The 21,088-nt window shown below is 53.0% G+C and overlaps 1 protein-coding gene across 1 annotated transcript; it reads right to left on the minus strand.

The window, feature by feature from the left end:
* Positions 1 to 19,942: 19,942 nt before the first annotated feature.
* Positions 19,943 to 20,878, minus strand: LOC142076242 (olfactory receptor 14A16-like). Its single transcript, XM_075138621.1, has one exon. The coding sequence runs from the start codon at positions 20,876 to 20,878 to the stop codon at positions 19,943 to 19,945; it is 936 nt and encodes a 311-aa protein (XP_074994722.1).
* Positions 20,879 to 21,088: the final 210 nt, after the last annotated feature.

Consider the following 21,088-nt stretch of genomic DNA (forward strand, 5'->3'; position numbering starts at 1 on the left):
TCTGCCAATCGAGCTGGCCCTGCCCAATCAAGACTCTTACGTACTGTAGATGGAGATAAAGTCCCTGTCGTGCACATAAGAAATATGCTGGGGAAGACAGTCTGGGTTACTCCTGCCTCTGGCAAGGGAAAACCCATCCGTGGGATTGCTTTTGCTCAAGGACCTGGGTGCACTTGGTGGGTGATGCGAAAGGATGGGCAAGTCCGGTGTGTACCTCAAGGGGATTTGATTTTGGGTGAAAATAGCCAATGAACTGAATTGCATGATGTTAATTGTTATATGATATTGTATATCATTATTTCTATGGTTGCTATCAATGGTGTAGCAGTAAAAATCACCCAGATTAATGAAGAATGAGCTAACTCCGATGAAACCGAGCAAAGTGCAACGATGATAGAACTGGACGAGCACAGCAGTACCGAAATGAGAACTGGCTTCAGGATGCAACAGCCCAACACCACACACCATCTCTCCGGCCCTGAAAGACAGTTATGACAGATGGAGCCCAAAGTCATGGACTAAATGAACTCAGTGGACATTTTAGAGGGATGGCCCATAGACTAAGGGAATGATATCTGTGCGTACATATATATATATATGTATATATCAAAAGAAAGATAGTGGTGGTTAATTGAAATGTATTAAAAAAAGATGTGAGACCTAAGCACGACGTAAATGGTATAGAATAAGGGGTGGATACTGTCCTGGTTTTGGCTGGGATAGGGTTAAATTTCTTCCTAGTGCTGTGTTTTGGATTTAGTATGAGGAGAATGTTGATAACACACTGATGTTTTCAGTTGTTGCTAAGTGCCCTCCTAGCCCAAGGACAGCTCCCCTGCCTACTGACTGAGCTAGGTACACAAGGTGGGAGGGAACATAATCAGGACAGCCAGCCCCGCTGGCCAATGGGGTATTCCATACCATGTGACATCATGCTCAGTATATGAATGGTAGGCGTGATCCAGGAAGTACCAATAGCTACTTGGTTATCGGTCAGCGCGGGTGGTGAGCAATTGCATTGTGCGTCACTCATTTTGTATATTTTATCATTATCATTATTATTTTCCCTTTTTCTGTTCTATTAAACTGTCTTTATCTCAACCCACGAGTTTTTCTCACTCTTACCCTTCCGATTCTCTCCCCGTCCCGCTGGGGGTAGGGGCAGTGAGTGAGGGGCTGCGTGGTATTTGGCTGCCTGCTGGGTTAAACCACGACAATAACACAGGGATGTTTTCGTTCTGCTGAGCAGGGCTTACACAGAGTCAAGGCCTTTTCTGCTCCTCACCCCACCCCACCAGCGAGTAGGCTGGGGGTGCAGAAGGAACTGGGAGGGGACACGGCTGGGACAGCTGACCCCAGCTGACCAAAGGGATGTTCCATACCATATGACGTCATGTTCAGCAGTTAAAAGCTGGGGGAAGAAGGAAGGGGGGGATGTTTGAAGTAGTGGCGTTTGTCCTGCCAGATAACCTTTATGCGTGACGGAGCCCTGCTTTCCTGGGAATGGCTGAACACCTGCATGCCGATGAGAAGTAGTGAATAGAAGTGAATGGGAAGGTCAGCCTCCCCATCAGCCCCAGGGATGGTGCTGGCCCCAAGGGCACGAGGAAATGGAGGCTACTCACTCGCTGGCTCTCCTGAATTCATATTGCAGGTGGTGCCCAGCCCTCACTGAATTTGCCCCCTCCTCTGCTCCCACCTGCCCCACTCCCTACGACAGCACGACAGTCCTGGCCCTGGGCCTCCTCTGGCACCTCCTGCATCTCTCCAGTCTCCCCTCCCTCTGCCTGCTGGGTCCCCACTCACTCCCATGGCACTGCAGAGTCCTTGTCCAGGGATACATCGATTTGGTGCTTTACTTTTGGGGACTTCACCTTGGAGGGTGTTTTATCTTCTGAGTCTCCATTCATTCCAATCCCAGGGCACGGGGTGAATCCCCATCCTCTCCTCTCCTCAGCCCTCCAAATTCATTTCCAGAAACTCTGGTATGTGCCATCAGTCTTGACATCCATGAAGAAACCCAAGCTCATGGACCATCACCCCTGCCATTAGACACCAAGAGGAGAGCTTTTAAATCCAGACCGTTTGGTCCAGTGGAGCCCAATGGTACCGTGAGCTTAACCCCAAACCACTGAGAATAAAAAGGAGAACAGACTTTTTAAAAGATCAATTCCTTGGACATTTATTTGGAAGCAACTTTGGAGGAGATCCCCTTTTATTGAAGAGCTGCTATCGGGCATGCCACATAGGACACAGTGTTGGGCAAGCGTAACAGGATCAAGCCACAAGACAAGTAGTATAATATCAGAAAATTCTATATAAGCAGGATTATTACAAGAGAAAAAAGCAGAGTCGCGGCCTAAGATAAACTCTGGGGAATGTGCAGAGAAGGGGAGGCAGGTTATTGTCGGTGAAACAGCGTCCACTGGGCCAGTTTCCTTAGGGCATCCTTGAGCTCCTGGTTCCTCATGCTGTAGATGAGGGGGTTCACTGCTGGAGGCACCACCGAGTACAGAAATGATACCACCAGATTTAGAACTGGGGAGGAAATGGAGGGAGACTTCAGGTAGGCAAATATGATGGCGCAGACAAACAGGGAGACCACGGCCAGGTGAGGGAAACACGTGGAAAAGGCTTTGTGCCGTCCCTGCTCAGAGGGGATCCTCAGCACGGCTCTGAAGATCTGAACGTAGGACACCACAATGAAAACAAAACACCCAAATGCTAAACAGACACTAACCGCAATAAGTCCAACCTCCCTGAGGTAGGAGTGTGAGCAGGAGAGCTTGAGGATCTGGGGGATTTCACAGAAGAACTGGTCCACAGCATTGCTGTGGCAGAGGGGTAGTGAAAATGTATTGGCCGTGTGCAGGAGAGCATTGAGAAACCCACTGGCCCAGGCAGCTGCTGCCATGTGGACACAAGCTCTGCTGCCCAGGAGGGTCCCGTAGTGCAGGGGGTTGCAGATGGCAACGTAGCGGTCGTAGGCCATGACAGTGAGAAGAAAATACTCTGCTGAAATCAAGAAGAGAAAGAAAAAGACCTGTGCAGCACATCCTGCGTAGGAGATGTCTCTGGTGTCCCAGAGGGAATTGACCATGGCTTTGGGAACAGTGGTGGAGATGGAGCCCAGGTCGAGGAAGGAGAGGTTGAGGAGGAAGAAGTACATGGGGCTGTGCAGGCGGTGGTCGCAGGCTATGGCGGTGATGATGAGGCCGTTGCCCAGGAGGGCAGCCAGGTAGATGCCCAGGAAGAGCCAGAAGTGCAAGAGCTGCAGCTCCCGCGTGTCTGCGAAGGCCAGGAGGAGGAAGTGGGTGATGGAGCTGCCGTTGGACATTTGGTCCCTCTGGGCATGGGGACCTGTTGGAGGAGGAAATCACAAGAAGTTAGGGGAGACTTCTCTGAGCAAAATCCAAGCCATTTCCCACAGCCCCTCCCCCTGCTGCACACCCCCCTTTGCATTTTCCAGGAATCCTTCCTCAGCTGCGGGGCTGGAGCTCTGGTGGGTGCTGGCTGAATGTGGCGTGAGGAGCAGGGCCTCTGCCCGCTGGCTGCCGAGGAGTCAACCCTGCTCTGCAGCAGTGGGTTCCTGGGAAGGGTGGGGGCAGGGGCCAGTGCTGGCGTTTGACTTGGTCAGATGGAACCGCTCCTAACGCAGAAGGGCCTGTCAGCACCTGCACTCCCCGTGCTGAGGAACTGGGGTGGCAGAAGGCACTTGGAGAGGCTTGGGGGTTTTGACAGCTCCCCCCATCTCCCCTGGGGAGTGTTCTGGGATGTCAGTAACCCTCAGCATTTCTGCTGCACTCAGGAGAACAGAGTGAGTCCTGCGAGGCAAGAGGATTGCCTGTGGCTCAGAGCGCAGTGAGGGGAGCTGGTCTGTCCCCCGGTCTTGTTCCCAGCTGCCTTGGGCTTGCACCTTCCTGAGATGGAGGGCGATCACATTCTTATGTTCTGTTATGCAGCCAGACACTGCTGAGAGCAGAGGGATCCAGTGCAGAGCACGAAATGTCTCACCCTTTCTCAAGGTCTCAGCACCCCACTTCTAGCCCAGGACACTCGTGGCTCATTTCACCAACCCCACAGCATCTCCTCATCCAGAGAGTCTCTGCGTTTCTCCGTGGGGCTTTCAGAGAACACAAGGGTGCTATGGGACAGCTTTGCATGCTGGCAGGCAGCTCACAGCTTGGAAGGACACCCCAAGGAGATAGCCAAGTGTCCCAATGTTGGCAGCTCAGGAAGAGACAATTGACTCACTCCCCAGCCCCACAGGCTGCGTTGCCCACAGCCCCTCGGGTTAGAGGAAAGCTGGGACACTTGTTCCCATCGACATGCCCGCACGAATGGACGAACAAGATCAGGGTGTGACTCTGCAGCTGAAATTCCCATCCCCAGGCAGTCTGGCAGCAAGAACAAGATAACGTTAAAACAGGCACAGGGAGAAAGAAGGAAAAAGACAGTGAGGGTCTGGCTGAGCGAGGCAAGGGCCGAGGCAGCCGGGCACTCAGGACAGCGTTCCCCTCACCCAGCTGTGCAGCCACCTCCCAGGCAGTGATAATGCAGGACAGTTGCTCTCAGCCCCATTGCTGGTCAGTGGGAACTGGGGACGTGGCAGGAGGGATGCCCTTGGCCTCTTCTGCTGGTCTGCTGGACAGAGAGGTGACTCCCACCCTAGACCCCATGGCCGGGAGGGCCGAGGGCTGTGCTGGGTGGGGGACATGAAGGGGGTTGCTGAGGGAAGGCATCTGCACTGCAGGGGTGGCCGGGAGGTGCCCACATCTCCCCTGCAACAGGGCTTCCATTAGCAGGTCCTTCCTTTGCTGCCCATCTCTCCTGCCTGGAGCTGTCCCTGCCAGGAGCTCTTGCTCTGGCCCCACGGCTCTTCCCTGCCAGTGCTCACAGACCCCATCTCAGCCCCTGGGTGCCCAGCGCTGCCCTGCAGCCTCTCCGTGTGCGCAGGGGGTAAAGAGCAGGTCCCACAACCCCCGATGAGACTGGAAAGGGGATGCTGGTGCTATCTGTATCCCCCAGAGCTAGAAACTGAACACACAGATGCAGGAAAGCTCCTTATCCAAACAGTCATCCCTCCTTTGACCTTCCAATTGAAAAGTGCCCTTGGAAATGTCCCACTGCCCACCCAGCCAACCAAGAGGAGAAACCTCCAAAGACAGACACCTTCCCTTTCAGGGAACTCCATCTTGAAAAGTCCCCTCAGAAATGCCCAGGGCTGAGCTGGAGCTGTGAGCAGGGCTGACCCAGGCAGCAGGCTCTCGACAGCAGAAGGACCCTGCCCTGCTGGGGCTCGCTCCTTCCACCCACAGCTTCTCCCCACAGCGCCGTGGGGAGCTCCCCGGGCAGGCTGAGTGCTGAGCCTGGCAGGCGGCAGAGTCCCTGCCCCAGCACACAGCCCCTGGGGTGCAGGGACCCTGCTCGCAAGGACAGCCCTGGGCACCCCTGCCTGCACACCCCTGCAGTCCCCCCCAGCAGAAGGCAGCCCTCATGCCCTCTCCCTCTGACCGTGCAGCAGGGAAGCCCTGCTCTGCACCATGTCCTCCTCCTCCACACCAGAGAAGGTGGGAGAGACCTCCGCAAATGTCCCACAGGCTGTGGCATGTGCCAGCTTTTGGAGATCTCTCCAGGCACCGCAGCTTCTTTGCCCTGCACCCGGAGACTTACCGTGTCAAGGGCTGTGAAGGTTTCTCCTCCCGTTCATTCTCAGCATCCTCCCAGCCCAGACTGCCTCTAACCTCTCTCTGCCTCGCTCCTCTCCCCTCGGTGCCTGCAGGCAGTGCCCCCATCCCTGCTGCGCTTTGCAGAGGAGCTGCTCCTGGGCAGAGCTGTCTCTCTGCAGCGCTGCCCGCTTGCCATGAGCTCCCTCCATCCCAGGAGCCCAGCCCAGCTCAGCAGCAGAGGACCAGCCCAAGGCACCACTTGCTCTGCCCCCTCGGGGCTCCCTCCACGTGTCCCTGCGCCTCCAGGGAACCTGCTGGGAAAGAGACTCATGGAATAACTGGTGGTCCCTCTCTCACCTCTGCAGAGACGCTTCTTTCCAGCACTGTAATTTGTCCTGTCAGACAGAGCTGGGCATGAGAATCGCCTTTTCTCTACTTCTGCCATGAGAAGGAAACCTGGACAGGGACAGATCTCCTTCACCCCTGCTGAGGGAAGGGAGTCAGCTGAGCCAATCAAGGCATCTGGTCCAGGGTCTGTAGTCCTGGGGCTGGCAGGGGACTCAGCTCTCACCTCTGGCTGCCACAGCCCCACAGGATGTGGGATTCCTCTGGCCTCAGGGCAGGTGGGCACAAAAGAGGCCCCTGCTGCCTGGGAGCTGCTTGTCTCAGCTCCCCTGGTCATTCCTGGAGATGGAGGCCAGGAGTGAGCTGCTGAGACTCAACCACCTGGTGACATCTGAGGTGTCAGAGGTGGTCCAAGGTAGGTGCAGGTAACTGCAAGCTCTCATGGAGCAGTTCTTAGAGATGGGGAAACGTCTGGAGGCCCCGTCTTTGAGCTTAGTGGGGAATTCCTTTGGCCAACAGCAGATGCCCACATTTAGGACAACTGAACTTTTCCCTCCTCCTTATGTCCAGGGCAGCCTCTTGAGGTAGTCACGGGACCAGATGTAGTCATTGCCGTAGCCATCAGCCATCTTCTCCATCAGCTGTGTATACTAGATCGCCAGTGACTGCAATGGCAGATGTCTCATGGACATCCCCACATTGCCTGACCTAATTCAGGGCAGCTACTCAAGGGCCAGACACAGGCCTGTGGTGCCACAAGAGGTGCCAGGGCTCTCCAGCACAAGTGCATGTGGCTGGCAGGGACAGCACAGGCCCTACGGGAAAGGCATCCGCGTCCAGAGTGGGTGCGAGACAGACACTCCCCATGGCATGTCTGATTGAATCGGGGTCTGCTGGCCAGTGCCTGAATCCCACCACTGCAATGAGGCAGGCTCTGACCCATCTCCATCCAGTCGATGCAGGGCAGGTCATGACCAGGAAGCCCATCACACCGGCATCTCCACTCATTTGCCCACTCCCAAACTCTGCCGGTTCTTCTTAAAGCCGTCCTTTAGTCACCCACTTGATGATACAACCAAGGAACCCTCCAAGGATTTTCACAGTGTTCCTGGATCACAGCATGTCCACACCCAAAGACATTTTCAGCAGCTTCTGTCCTTCCTGGAGATCAGCTTCACCTCCAGCACAGGCCCTCCCGGGGCTGCAGAGACACCACAGGCAGCAAAGCCCTCTCCTGCCGGGGCTGCAGAGCCCAGCCCGGCTTTCCTCTGGCCTTGGGGACAGAAGCCTTTCCTCCTTCTCTGCCTTCCCATTGCCATCTGCCGTCCCTTCCAGCAGGTCTCTGGTCTCAAGCAAAGCATTTGCACACGTTGGGTCTCGGGCACTTGGTACCGGCTTTGCCTGTGACAAGTGTGAGCTTGGCCCCAGGGCTACAGCTGAGGTGCTGCAGCCCAAACGTGCATCCATGCCCTCAGCCTGGGCACAGACCGGAGGAGCTGGAGTCCTACGTGCCACGAGAGGCTTTTGACATTGATGGACTCGATGGCGAGGGGTGGTGGGACAGCTCCCCGGGGTGCTGCCATGGTGCAGAGGGGCTTTTCAGGAGAGGCAGGCCGGGAAGATGGGGAGGGGGATGCCCTCCATCTGAGGCAGCTTGTCGTCTGTGTGGAGCTCCTCTATGGGACATGCAACAGGTTGGGTGAGCCCTTGTGGGTGAGGGTCAGAGGAGAGGCCTGTCAGTGGGACATCCTGGTGGGAGACCAAGCACCTGCAATCAGGGTAAGGAAGGGGACTAAGCCTTATCTAAGCAAGCCAGGGAAGTCTCCAGATCCACGACCCCAGGTCTGACTGGGGACTTGAATGACCCTGGCCCTCACTGGAAGGGGAGCTCCACAGGATGCGTACTGTCCAGCAGGTTTCTGGGTGTCTTGGGACAACTTCTTTGCCCAGGTGCAAGGTAGGCCAACACAGGTGCTGCTCACCTGAATCCAGTCCTTGCAAAAGAGGGAGGGCTGATCAGGGATGTGAAAACGAGTGTGAGCCTGGGCTGCAGTGACCATGAAATGGTGGGGTCTCGGCTCCCCAGGGGAGTGAGGAAGGACTGCAGCAGAGGACAGATGCTGGGTCTCTAGAGGAGAAGGTTTTAGCCTCTTGAGGGGACTTTTGGTGGCAATCCCATAGGCAGCAGCACTCAAGAGCAGCAGAGCTCAGGACAGCTGGTCTTTCAGGACACCACCTTCAAGCACAAGAACTGTCCACACCAACACACAGGCAAACAACCAGCTACCTCAGGATGGAAAATTGGCTAAAATGGGACCTCATCAAGAAGCACCATGGAAAAAAGAAAGCATCCCAGAGGTGGATGCAGGGACTCAAGGAGGAATTTAGAAATAGGGATGGCTTTAGGGAAGCTAAAGCTTCCCAAGTGTCGGCCCCTGCAAGGGGTTCAAGGGCACCAAAAGGAGCTGCCGCTGCTTCAGGAACAGCTAAAGAAGAAACCAAGAGAATGAGTGGCCAAGTGTAGACGGATCTGAGATTCTTTATGTCCTTCTTGCCTTAGTCTCCTCCCGCAAGGTCTCCCAGGCCTTTGTGCCTTGACTCTGGAGGAGAACAACCATGGGTGAATTTGGATTAAGTCAGGAGTTACTTGAGCAAACTCAATCCTTATTGGTCTATGGGACTGGAGGGGCGGCATCCAAGGGAGCTGCGAGAGCAGGCCAATGGCACAGTGAGGCCACTCTCCATCATCTTTGAAAGGACCTGGAGACTGGGGGAACTCCCTGACAACTGGCAGCACCCAAATGCTGCATGCACTTTCTGGAAAAGGCCCAAAGGGTGAGCAGGCCAACTAAAGGCTGTCCCCAGAGTGTGTGCACTTGGATCCCATTTCTGGGTGTCTGGAAGAGAAGGTGGCTGGATTTACCCAGGGTAGATGGTGCCTGGCCGGCCTCTTTCCTTTCTCTGATTGCTGGACGTGGGGAGAGCAGTGCTGGTCTTTTACCTGGAAGTCAGCAAGTATTTCAGCATCATTCCCCACAATATTCCTGCATCCAAATTAGATCATTATGGTCTATATGGGTGAATAAGTAGATGGGTGAAAAACTTGTTGGTCGTTCAGGCTTGGATGGCTGTGGTCAATGCGTACCACTCTGCCTGGAGGTCTCCAGCTAGCAGGGTCCTGCAGGGGTCTGCCCTGCAATCTGCCCTCTTTAATGCATCTTTAATGATCCAGACAAGGTGAGAGGGTGCTTTTCCATAACATTTGTAGATGACAGCACTGTGAGGAGAGCAGACACTACAGTGGTGGGCAGGGCTGCCATCCCAAGGGACATAGGCAGGCTGGAGGGATGGGCTAGTAGGAACCTCATGGTATGCAATCAGGACAAATCCAAAGTCCTGCTCTCCTGATCCAATATCGGGGGAGGTTTCGATGTGATCCCAAGAGCGAGATTAAGACACAAACGAGATCAAATGCCCTCTATCTTAAACAACTTCTATTATCAAAAGTAAAAGTCAGTAGTGATACTGTATGTCCTAAACAAATTCTATTATCAAAAGTAAAAGTTAGTAGCGATAGGATGGATTAGAATAAAGATAGAAATCAAGCAAGCATTCGGGATAGCGTTGCAAGGATAGTCACCACCATGGATCCACGACGTCTGAGAGTCCAAGTCTTAGTGCTTCGGTAGTGAGCGGTCGCTCCAGGGGCCGTGGTGGGCGATCTCTCTGGGGTCGGCAGTGGTTGATCGACATGGGGGTCGTCTTGTCAGTCCCCTTTATTCCTGTTTGGGGGCTGCAGTTTCCATGGCAACGGTACGTTGCCACATTCCTAGAGTCTTGCTCAGAGCGCATCCCCTGCAAACCGGAGGCCTCAGTGGCCTTGCAGCTGCTCCTATCTTTGAGGCAGATGTTTTATAGTTCTTAGGTAAGCAGAGAAATGTTTTATAGTTCAGTTTCTCCCACTTTGCAGCGGCTCTTCTTAGATAAGCAATCCTTGAGACAAATGCCAGGACTCTCTGACAAATGTTTTGGTTCCTTACACCTGCTCTTGAGGTGGACTAAGCCCCTGCAAGGACAGAGGCCCTGAGGCTGCCTAGATATAGGAAGCAGGAAAGGCTCTGTGGTCCTTGGGTAACAGTGGGCAAAACATGAGCCATTCCACAAAGGCAGCCAAGAACATCCTGGGCTGTATGAGCAGGAGCACAGCCAGTGGCAGTGATTCTCTTCCTCTGCTCAGCACATGGTAGACCACATCCAGAACACTTGACCAGGTTTTGGTGCCCCACAATGCCAGAGAGATATTGGCCAAGTGGAGCCAGTTCAGTGGAGGGCCAGCAAGATGGTCAGGGCTAGAGCACTTGCCCTGTTAGGAGGGGCTGAGGGAGCTGGACTTGTTCCGACTGGAGAGTGGAGGGCTTTTGGGGGAGGGGGTAACAGCCTTGCACTGCCTACGGTGCGCTTCCCAAGAAGACACTGTAGTGCAAGACACAAGGACAAGAGGCAATGGGCCTCCTTGTTCCTGGGGAAGAAGAGAGGGTCAGGCTTGATATAGGAAGAAACTTTGGACGCATGAGGACAGTCAGACATGGGAAGACATTTTCCAGAGAGTGTGCGCTGCCTCCATCCCTGGAAGTTTCAGAGACCCACAGGGATAAAGCCCTGAGCAATCTGGTGTGACCTTGCTTTGAGTAGAATGTTGGTCTATAGACATCTTGCAAGGTCACTTCCAGACTGAATGAAGCGTTCATGCCTTCCCCTTCATGTCGTCAGCATTAGGGAAAGCACTCGAGTTCCCTCTGAGTGTGGAGATAATTCACACTGGGTGCAGGGCTGCATCACAGGAACCCCACACAGCCCTGATGACATCCTTTTCCTCACCTTTCATTCCCTGCTTCCCTTTTCCCCACTCTACAGTTCTTCACTATTATCACCCTCACACCCTCCCAAAACAAGAGCCTCCCCTGTTGTCCTGGCTCTGGCTGGGCTGGAGTTAATTTTCTCCACAGCAGCCCGTGTGGTGCTGTGCTGTGGATTTATGACCAAACCAGTGTTGATAACACAGCAGTGTTGTAGCTGTTGATGAGCAGGAGGAAATGAGAGGGCGTCATCACTGGTTTGCCAGTCCATACACAGCTGAATTTTGTCCTAATACGTCAGGTTTAATTCAGGTTAATTTTGCTACCAAGCATGATTTTTGAAAAAGTTCAGATATTGTGTGCTTCTCTTTTTAAGGACTAAAGCATCATCAAACATAAATCGCTCTACTGTAGCCTTGGCAGGTTTGTGGGAGCGTGATATAATCAAACTGCCAGGCCTCCCCATATTTATATTTCAGCCATCGTCCTCCATACCAGAGAGGCTTTACTCGCTTGGCTTGCTTGATTGCAGCGCATGTTTCACATTCATGGATAACCTGTGCAATAGTGTCCATGGTCAAGTCCACCCCTCGATCACGAGCCCATCTATATGTTGTGTCTCTTTCTTGATGGCCTGAGATGTCATGGGCCCACTGGGCTATAAATAATTCACTCTTATGTTGCCAGTCTGTGGTGGTGCATTCTTCCCCGCACACCTTTTTTCCCTGGGTCACTCTGTACCTCAGGAACTCCCGATAAACTTTGGCCTTTGTGTAATGAGTTGGGCGGTGAAGCATCTCTTGACTGTTCCCAGAACTCTTGCGTGGCTGAAGTGGGGGAACGGCCCTGACCGTACCAGAACTCCTGTTACCTAAGCAAGGTGAGGAACGAAACTGGGGGCAATTCGTCATTCCCTGACGCCCCTATCTGAGTCTTAACTCAAGTGGAACGGCACCATTATTGTCGAAATCCTGAGAACTTTCACGGATGACTAAAGCCGTGCAAACCTATAAACAGTGGTCCTAAGTGAGACCCTTTGAGTTCTCCAGGACCGCAGCAGGCTGCGCCCAGAGTCTCCCTCTGGGTGGGACGTCTCTCAGACTTCACAGACTCTCGAGTTTGTGATATTCGGAGGACTGCCAGGACCTGGGCTGAAACACTCCTCGGCTGAGAGACTCCTCGGGGCTCAACCCTTCATCCGTTGAGAAATGCCAAGACATTTAACGTGAGTATTTCACGGACTCGAGGGGAATGTTTAACAGGTACCTTTATCTAGCTTTAGGCCTTTATAAATTTATTCAGTTTTGGGCCCTTCTATGTGAATTTATCTAGAGCTTTTCTCTGTGTGTGTGTTTGTGTGTATTGATTTAGATAACCAGTAATAAGCATAATCTGTAATCAAGTCACTTTAGCAGAAGTAGTGATTACCTCACTTTGTAACTGTTAAATTAGTCAATGATTCAGTGCTGTCAAAACCTTCTGATCTACCTTAAAACTGTAAATGAACTTCAAATTGCTCTAAACACATATAACCCCTTAGGCATAAACCGTTGACCAAGTCTGAGTCTAGGGGTAGATCCAGCCGCACCTAGACTCGTCTCTGAGAAGGAGTTTAGAAAGCAAGGGGGTCTACTCTGAACCTCGTGACTCAACGGGAGGGTCTCCTTATCCCTTTTGTATTAGACACAAACCGTTGTCCAAGTCTGAGACTAAGGTTGGATCCAGCCGGGTCTTTTCTGAACCTCGTGACTCAACGGGAGGGTCTCCTTACCCTTTTTTCCTCGGTCTTTCTATAAATCATTCCAACTTAATTCTGACAAGATTTTCCCTGTTTATACTTAATCCATGTAATAAGTAATAGAGTGAACCTTGCCATCGAATTCTGTTAAGTCGCGCTTTTATACATTTCTGTTAAAATCTCTTTTGCCGATATCTTTGCCAGTGATTCTTCAAGCGGCCGCAAAACCTCTCATTTGCGACAAACAGGGAAACAAACTCTAGTCGTCATTTCTCCTGCCCTAAGAAGTGATGTTCACATGCAAATTTGTTGCTGCAGTGTTTGGTAAAGGTAAGGACATGCAGTTGGCCTCATCACCAGTACCAGGTGGGAGCTTCCTGCAGATTCCTCTGTTGCAGTCAAGTTTCTCCTGTGACCCAGGGATATGCTCAGCACAACACAGCCTGAAGACCAAGCTGTACGTGGAGCCCAGCACAGCGCGGCACATGCAGGCCAGGGTCTTTTCAGGTTTACTGTTAGGGGGATCACTAACTCCTCCATGTACAATGCTCTTATGGTCGGGATCACCGAACCGCCTGAGGAAGGTTAGGAAGAGGGTGAGGGCTCCTTTAGAAAGCTGGAGGAAGGGACACAAAGGACTTGGTAGTCACTGGGGACTTTGAAGGCCATGGACCTCTGCTAGAAGGCCTCAGTCAGAGGGAAGGTGGAAGGTGATCCCTGATCTGACACGGGGGGATGCTCTCCTGGACTTGTTTCTCACAAGAAGCTGGTGGAAGATGTGGAGGGCAGCTTTGGCTGCAGTGGGAGTGAGGTGGGGATGTAGAAACCCTTGAGGGAAGTCAGCAAGACAACTTGTAGCAGGGCTGAGTGGAGAGGAAGGATCACCTCCACCCACCTGCTGGCAGTGCTCTGCCTAATGCAGGGCAGGGTGCCGTTGTCTGCCTTTGCTGCCAAGGTGCAAAGGCAGGAGAGGAGAAGGCTTTGGGGAGACCTAATGACAGCCTTCCCATACCTTTGTGGCCAGAAGAAAATGGAATGGAATGGAACAGAATGGAATGGAAAGGAATGGAAAGGAATAGAAAAGAATAGGATAGAACAGAACAGAACAGAATTTCTTCTTAGAAAGAAGAAATGGAAAACCTGGGCCTCGCTAGAGGAATGGGGATGAGCTGGAGTGGCCCCAGAGGACACCTGCCAGGATGTGGTTTGTGGCCTCTGTGGAGGGGCTGAGGGATCTGGGGTTCTTTAGCCTGGTGAAGTGGAGGCTCAGGGCTCTCTAGTAGTAGCCTGCAATGTCTTGACAGGTGGTTTCCGAGATAATGGAGCTTTTCTTGGTAGTGGGAAGACATGGCAACCTCCAGAAAGTGCAGCTTGGAAAGTTCAGACTTGACATGAGGAAGAAGAAATCTCACTCAAAGGGTAGCCTTGTGGTGTAAGAGGTTACCCAGAGGGAGTCTGGATCAGCCCATGGCTTTGTGTTTCAAGGAAAAGCCAGCGATGGGTGCAGAGACATCAGTGAAGGTCTAGAAATGCTGGGGTGAGAGCTAGGTAGGGAAGCAAGATGGGTGTCTACAGCCTGAAGGGCAAGAGGTGCAGGCATGGGACAGTGTAGGACAGCCTGCAGTACAGATGGCCTAGGCCTCTGGCAATTCTGAAAGGCCCATCAAAAGCGAGGTCTGTGTCCCCTTGGCTAAGGCAGTTGCCTCTGCCACCAAGGCCTACAAGAAGGAACTTTCTTTTGAGGCTCTGCATTTCTTCCCTGCCCCTGCTTGGGGAGGCCAGGAAGTGTGGTACAATTGTTCTACCCTTGGCATTGCTCACCCCCACATCCCACTGACCCCGGGAAGAGCCCTGAGCCACGCATGAGGGACAGGATCTGCCTTCCCAGGGCCTGGGGGTGAGGGCTTGGCCTTTCTGCTTCACAAAACAAACCAAGGGTTTTCTCAGCATTACAGCCACCTGCACAGTGCCTTTGCCTACCTGCAAGCATGGCCTCCAATGATCTGCTCTAACGAGGCCATGGGGAGGCTTTGTCAGTAATGGTCCTCAGTGGGACCCATTAATGCTTCAAGGTACTTTGAGTTTTGCTTCTGACTTTGACTTCTTGAGAGGTTTGTTCTTTCTCCTCTCATCATGGGAGCTTCAAGGACTCAGCACCAAAACCACCATGGGTCTCATTAAAACACAGAAAGCCTTAAGGAGCTCTTTCTCTTCCTGTAGTTTTCTTTAGGTCTTCCAGGCTTGTACAGCTAATTGGAGTCATTTCATAGTCTAGTTAAAGAGGAAGATTTCAAAGTGCACCTAATAAAAATATTTTTTTAATTAAAGTTTCTATTTTATTACTTTTCAGTTTAGAGAAGAGGTGATGGAAGCCTTCTCCAAGTGATGGTGATCCAGGGTGTCTCCTCAGGAGGTCTGGACAGGCAGGAGAAGCAGTCCCTTGAGGTCTGACTCTGTGCGGAGAACTTTGCTCCTCACCTCCCAAACCTCACCATTTCTCTCATTGGCCATCTGGGACTTACATCACTCTTCCTTGCATCAGACTTCTCCACTGATCTCTGCAGCTGGGTGTTACAGCTCCATTGCACCAACTCCCACCTGCTCTCCTCAGAGAACTGGCTGCACACAGGCCACATAAGAATATTTTCTATTTGCAAAGAGAGAAAAGCAAAGCATGATAAAGTTTCATAAACAGTAAAACACACTCCTCAACCATATGCTAAGTACAAGCTGTCTCTAATGAAGTTGTCTTTCTACAAGGGATAATCTTATGAGAAATGTTTGAGATAGATACAAAAAAGTTAGCTATAACCATAATTAAAGAATTGGCTAAAGAGCCAATGAGACTACTGAAAGACAGGCAAGCTTTTAACTCCCTGAAGCTCAAAGCAGCAACTGAGTAGGTGAGAGTTATCTGAATGAACAAAGAATAACGTCCAGAGACAATTAGAGACTGATGGAACGGGCCTTTGTCTAGAGAGTCTGCATGTGCAAAGGTGACATCAGAAATGGTCATTGTGTGAGGACAGGTGAAATTATATGAAAGATTAGAGAAACTGAATACACCGTATAACAGGAAGAATAGTGGTAATGAAGTTACGGGGCAAGATCGATATTTCTTTGGAACATCCCTTTTGAAAGGTCATTGGATTGGTAGAGGTCTCTTGTGAGTGAGGACAAGCAAGAGCTGCACTCATCTTTGAAAGTGGCCAAAAGTGCAACCCAGGGAACCACAGGCTGCACAAGCTCACTTTGGTGGGGGGTGAGCCATTGCATGAGTGCTCCTGGGTGACATTTCTGGGCACCTAAAAGAGAAGAGCATGGCCATGGACTTACCAAGGGTAAATCATGCCTCGCCAACCGGGTTGCCTTCATGATGAAGTAGCTGCATTTGGCCATGAGGGGAGAAGAGTGGATGTCGTTGACCTCCATTTCAGCAAGACTTTTGGCGTGGTCTCCCTCAATATTCTTGTACCCAAGTCAGGCCATTCCAGTCTGGACAGGTAGACAAACATATGGGTAACCCACCAGTTGGATGATGAGGCTGAGAGTGCAGGGTGAAGGGGCCATGCTCTACCTGGAGGCCAGGGGACGTACTGGGGTTTGGTGAGGTGGCACCGGGGACTTTCCAGAGCCCTGTGCAGTTTAACACCTGTATCCACTGTCCTCTCAGGAACTTCATGAGATAGACAAAGGACAAAGGCCAGGTCCTGCACCTGCGATAGACTGACAGCCTGCAGTGGCAGAGGGAGCAGCTCTACAGAAAAGGTCCTGGTGGTGCTGGGGACAGAAGGAAAAACAAAACCCAGTAGTGTGAGCTGGGTGGCCCATTCAGAAGCTGACCCACACACAAGCCGCCACCTGACCGGTTACGGGTCCCATAGAGACCCTCCATATAGCTGAGCTGCCCTGACACCACACAAGGCAGCCCCCACTCCTCATCTTCCCCATCGGTCTCTCCTAAAGATGTTCTGTCTCCATTACCACAAAAGCCGTGGGAGCTGTCCTTCCCCACCCCAGCTCTTATTCCACTGAAGTCACAGCTCTGTGATGGCACCCGCGGCTCCTGCTCTCTGTGCCCCAGGCTGGGGGCTTTGGTGCCCATTTGGGCTGCAGCCCCTCCGATGGGGCACCAGGGCCAAGGGCAGACTTGTCCCATGCAAACCTGGTCCCCAGAGATGGGACCCCGTGTGTGGAAAGGCTTTGCTTCCCAGCAGAGGCATGCTGGAGTGGGTGGCAGGTGGCAACAGAATGGTGGATGAGGTTGCCACCCCGAGAGCAAAAGCTGCAGTGCCCAAGGCCAGAGAGAAAGAGGCGAGGGCTGTGCAGCCCCGTCAGGAGAGGGGTTTGCTGTCCCAGGTGACTCTGCAGCACCGTGGGGCCTGTGCCAGAGGTGGGGCTGATCTCCACGAAGGACAAGGTGCTGCTGAGAATGTCCCTGGGGGGACATCATGCTGGGGGCCAACCAGCTAGACAGCAGCTCTGCAGAGAAGGACCTTGGGGTCCCAGAGGAGAAGCAGCTGAGCAGGAGCCAGCAGTGCACCCCCGCGGCCAAGGCCAACAGCCTCCTGGGCTGCATTAGGAGAAGCATTGCTGGCAGGTGGAGGGAGGTGACCCTTCCCCTCTCCTCAGCACTGGTGAGGCCCCATCTGCAGTGCTGTGTCCAGTGCTGGGCTGCCCAGTGCAAGACAGTTGTTGACCTGCTAAAGCAAGTCCAGCAAGGGGCCACAAAGCTGGTTTAAGGGACTGGAGCATCTTTCACAGGAGGAAATGCTGGGAGATGTGGGACTGTTGAGTCTGGAGAAGAAAAGGTTTGGAAGGGTCTTATTAATGTTATAAAGTACAACCTGAACCCAAGAAAACACTTTTTGACTGTGAGGGTGGTCAATCACTGGAACAGGTTGCCCAGAGAGGTTGTGGAGTCTCCATCCATGGAGATATTCGAAACCCACCTGGACAAGGTGCTGAGCAACCTGCTCTAGCTGACCCTGCCTCAGCTGGGGGGTTGAACTCGATGATCTCCAGAGGTCCTCTCCAATCTCAACATTTCCGTGAGTCTGGGAGTATAAAGGAGAAAAGAGAGACAGAAAGAAATGAACAACACATGGCCTTGATTGTAAATATGGTGGGATCCATGGAGGAGAGGACCCAAGGTGGAGCAGGGGAAAAGTGTGAGGAGGAAGGAGACGAAGCGATATTCTTTACTGACTGTTAACCCCCTCTTGCCCATCCCCCCTGCTCCTCTTGGTGCGTGGGTGGGTAGATGAATTGGGAGCAATGGAGACATTTGAGCAAGGAGAAAGTCTGAGGAGAATGGCCTTTAATATTTTTGTCATTGTTTCTCACAATCCCGATCTTTTTTAATTGGCAGTAAATTACATTGATCCCCGGCAAGTCAACATGTCTTTGCCCGTGACAGGAATTGGTAACTGATCTCCTTGATTCTATCTTCACCCATGACATTTCTGGTTTATTTTCTCCTTTTGTCCTGTTGAACCGGGGGTGTGAGTGAGTGAGCAGCTGGGTGGGTGTCTGGCTGCTGGCCAATGCTAACCCACCACAGGACCGCTGTGTCCAGTTTGGGGCTCCCCAGGACAAGAAAGACCCTGACAGACTGGAGCGAGTCCTGCAGAAGCCAGAAGCATGGTTGGGGCCTGGAGCACATTTTGGCCAAGGAGAGACTGAGAGAGCTGGGATTGTCTGAGAAATCCCTCAGAGCCAACCACTGGGGCAAGGACCCAGGCCAGTTGGTGGGATCTCAATCAATGGAGATTTTCAATGTTTGTTGAGACAAGGCCATGAGCACCTGATCGAGCTGGGGCTGTCTGAGAAGGGACTTGGCTGAGAGACAGCTGTGGCACGAGCTCTGGGACTTGTGTGTAAGAAGTGTCAGCAGGAAACTGGTTCCCTTTTTATTAATACTGGCGGTGGAGTTGGGTATCACTGAGCCCCAGAGGAGGACAGAGGTGACCAAGCAGCAAAGGCCCCTCCAAGCAGCAAAGGGGTACAACCAGAGGTGGAAATGGCCAGTGTGTGGGACTCGTCTGGGATGGTTTTCCCAGGACAGCTTCCCCGGGGTGTCCAGGGAACATGGCGCAGACTGGGCCTCTCTCTTCTGCACCTTTGGTGCCTTGCTTCCTTCTCCATGACGCCTGACTCTGCACTGTGAGCACCCTGCTGTGTGCCCCCACCCTGCACACTCACACAGCTGAGCTCTACACTGCTGCTTTCCTCTCCCGGGCACTTCCCAGGCCAGCCCAGCCCCTCCCCAGCTCTCCCCACCACCCCTGCCCTCTCCCCAGCCCAGCCCAGCAGAGCAGCCCAGCCTGGGCTGGTCCCACGGCAGTGCCCACCGCAGGGTGCTGCAGAGCTCTGGGCACTCACCCCACGGCCCCAGCCCCTCTGAGGGGCACAGCAGCTGCTGGGGGGCACACAGGGAGCTCAGCCTCCCCATCAGCCCCAGGGATGGTGCTGGCCCCAAGGCCACGAGGAAATGGAGGCTACTCACTCGCTGCCTCTCCTGAATTCATATTGCAGGTGATGCCCAACCCTGACTGAATTTGCCCCCTCCTCTCTCCCACCAGCCCCACTCCCCACGACAGCACGACAGTCCTGGCCCTGGGCCTCCTCCGGCACCTCCTGCATCTCTCCAGTCTCCCCTCCCTCTGCCTGCTGGGTCCCCACTCACTCCCATGGCACTGCAGAGTCCTTGTCCATGGATACGTCGATTTGGTGCTTTCCTTTTGGGGGACTTCACCTTGGAGGGTGTTTCACCTTCTGAGTCTCCATTCATTCCAACCCCAGGGCACAGGGTGAGTCCCCATCCTCTCCTCTCCTCACCCATCCAAATTCATTTCCAGAGACTCTAGTATGTGCCATCAGTCTTGTCATCCATGAAGGAATCTGAGAAGATAATGGGAGGTCATGGACCATCTCCCCTGCCATTGGACACCAAGAGAAGAGCTCTCAAATCCAGACCATTTGGGCCAGTGGAACCCAGTGCTACCGTGAGCTTAACTCCCAAACCATTGAGAATAAAAGGAGAACAGATTTTTAAAAGACCACTTCCTTGGACATTTTCGTGGAAGCAACTTTGGAGGAAGAGCCCAGCCTTCAGGCACTGCACCTGGGAGATCCCCTTTTATTGAAGAGCTGCTCTTGGACAGGCCACATCTGACATAGTGTTGGGCAAGAGACAGACACAACAGGATCAAGCCTCAAGACAAGTAGTATGAACCCAGAAAATTATATATAGGCAGGATTATCACAAGAGAAAAAAGCAGACTTTTGGCCTAAGATAAACTCTGGGGAATGTGCAGAGAAGGGGAGGCAGGTTATTGTCGGTGAAACTGTGTCCAATGGGCCAGTTTCCATAGGACATCCTTGAGCTCCTGGTTCCTCATGCTGTAGATGAGGGGGTTCAGTGCTGGAGGCACCACTGAGTACAGCACTGCCACCACCAGATCCAGGGATGGGGAGGAGATGGAGGGGGGCTTCAGGTAGGCAAACATGGCAGTGCTGATAAAGAGGGAGACCACAGCCAGGTGAGGGAGGCACGTGGAAAAGGCTTTGTGCCGTCCCTGCTCAGAGGGGATCCTCAGCACGGCCCTGAAGATCTCCACATAGGACACCACAATGAAAACAAAACATCCAAATGCTAAACAGACACCGGCCACGAGAAGCCCAACCTCCCTGAGGTAGGAGTGTGAGCAGGAGAGCTTGAGGATCTGGGGGATTTCACAGAAGAACTGGTCCACAGCATTGCCGTGGCAGAGGGGTAGTGAAAATGTATTGGCCGTGTGCAGGAGAGCAGTGAGAAACCCACTGGCCCAGGCAGCTGCTGCCACGTGGACACAAGCTCTGCTGCCCAGGAGGGTCCCGTAGTGCAGGGGGTGGCAGATGGCAACGTAGCGGTCGTAGGCCATGACAGTGAGAAGAGAATACTCTGCACCAAACAAGAAGAATACAAAGAAGACCTGTGCAGCACATCCTGCATAGGAGATGTCCCTGGTGTCCCAGAGGGAATTGGCCATGGCTTTGGGAACAGTGGTGGAGATGGAGCCCAGGTCGAGGAGGGAGAGGTTGAGGAGGAAGAAGTACATGGGGGTGTGCAGGCGGTGGTCGCAGGCTATGGTGGTGATGATGAGGCCGTTGCCCAGGAGGGCAGCCAGGTAGATGCCCAGGAAGAGCCAGAAGTGCAAGAGCTGCAGCTCCCGCGTGTCTGCGAAGGCCAGGAGGAGGAACTGGGTGATGGAGCTGCCGTTGGACATCTGCTGTTTCTTGGCATAGGGGTACTGTTCAAAACTGGAATAGACAAGGAAAAAGTATGACAGACTTCTCCAAGCAAAGCCACTCCTTTTTTCATAGAAATTCACCCCCCCTCCCCAAAATTGAAATGCATTTCCTTCTCTGGTTTGTGCTGGCTGAGTGTGCTGTGAGGAGCAGGACCTCTGTCCATGGCCAAGGAGCCAGCTTTTCTC

The sequence above is a fragment of the Calonectris borealis genome, unplaced genomic scaffold (genome assembly GCF_964195595.1).
Source record: "Calonectris borealis unplaced genomic scaffold, bCalBor7.hap1.2 HAP1_SCAFFOLD_35, whole genome shotgun sequence".
NCBI classification, from domain to species: Eukaryota; Metazoa; Chordata; class Aves; order Procellariiformes; family Procellariidae; genus Calonectris; species Calonectris borealis.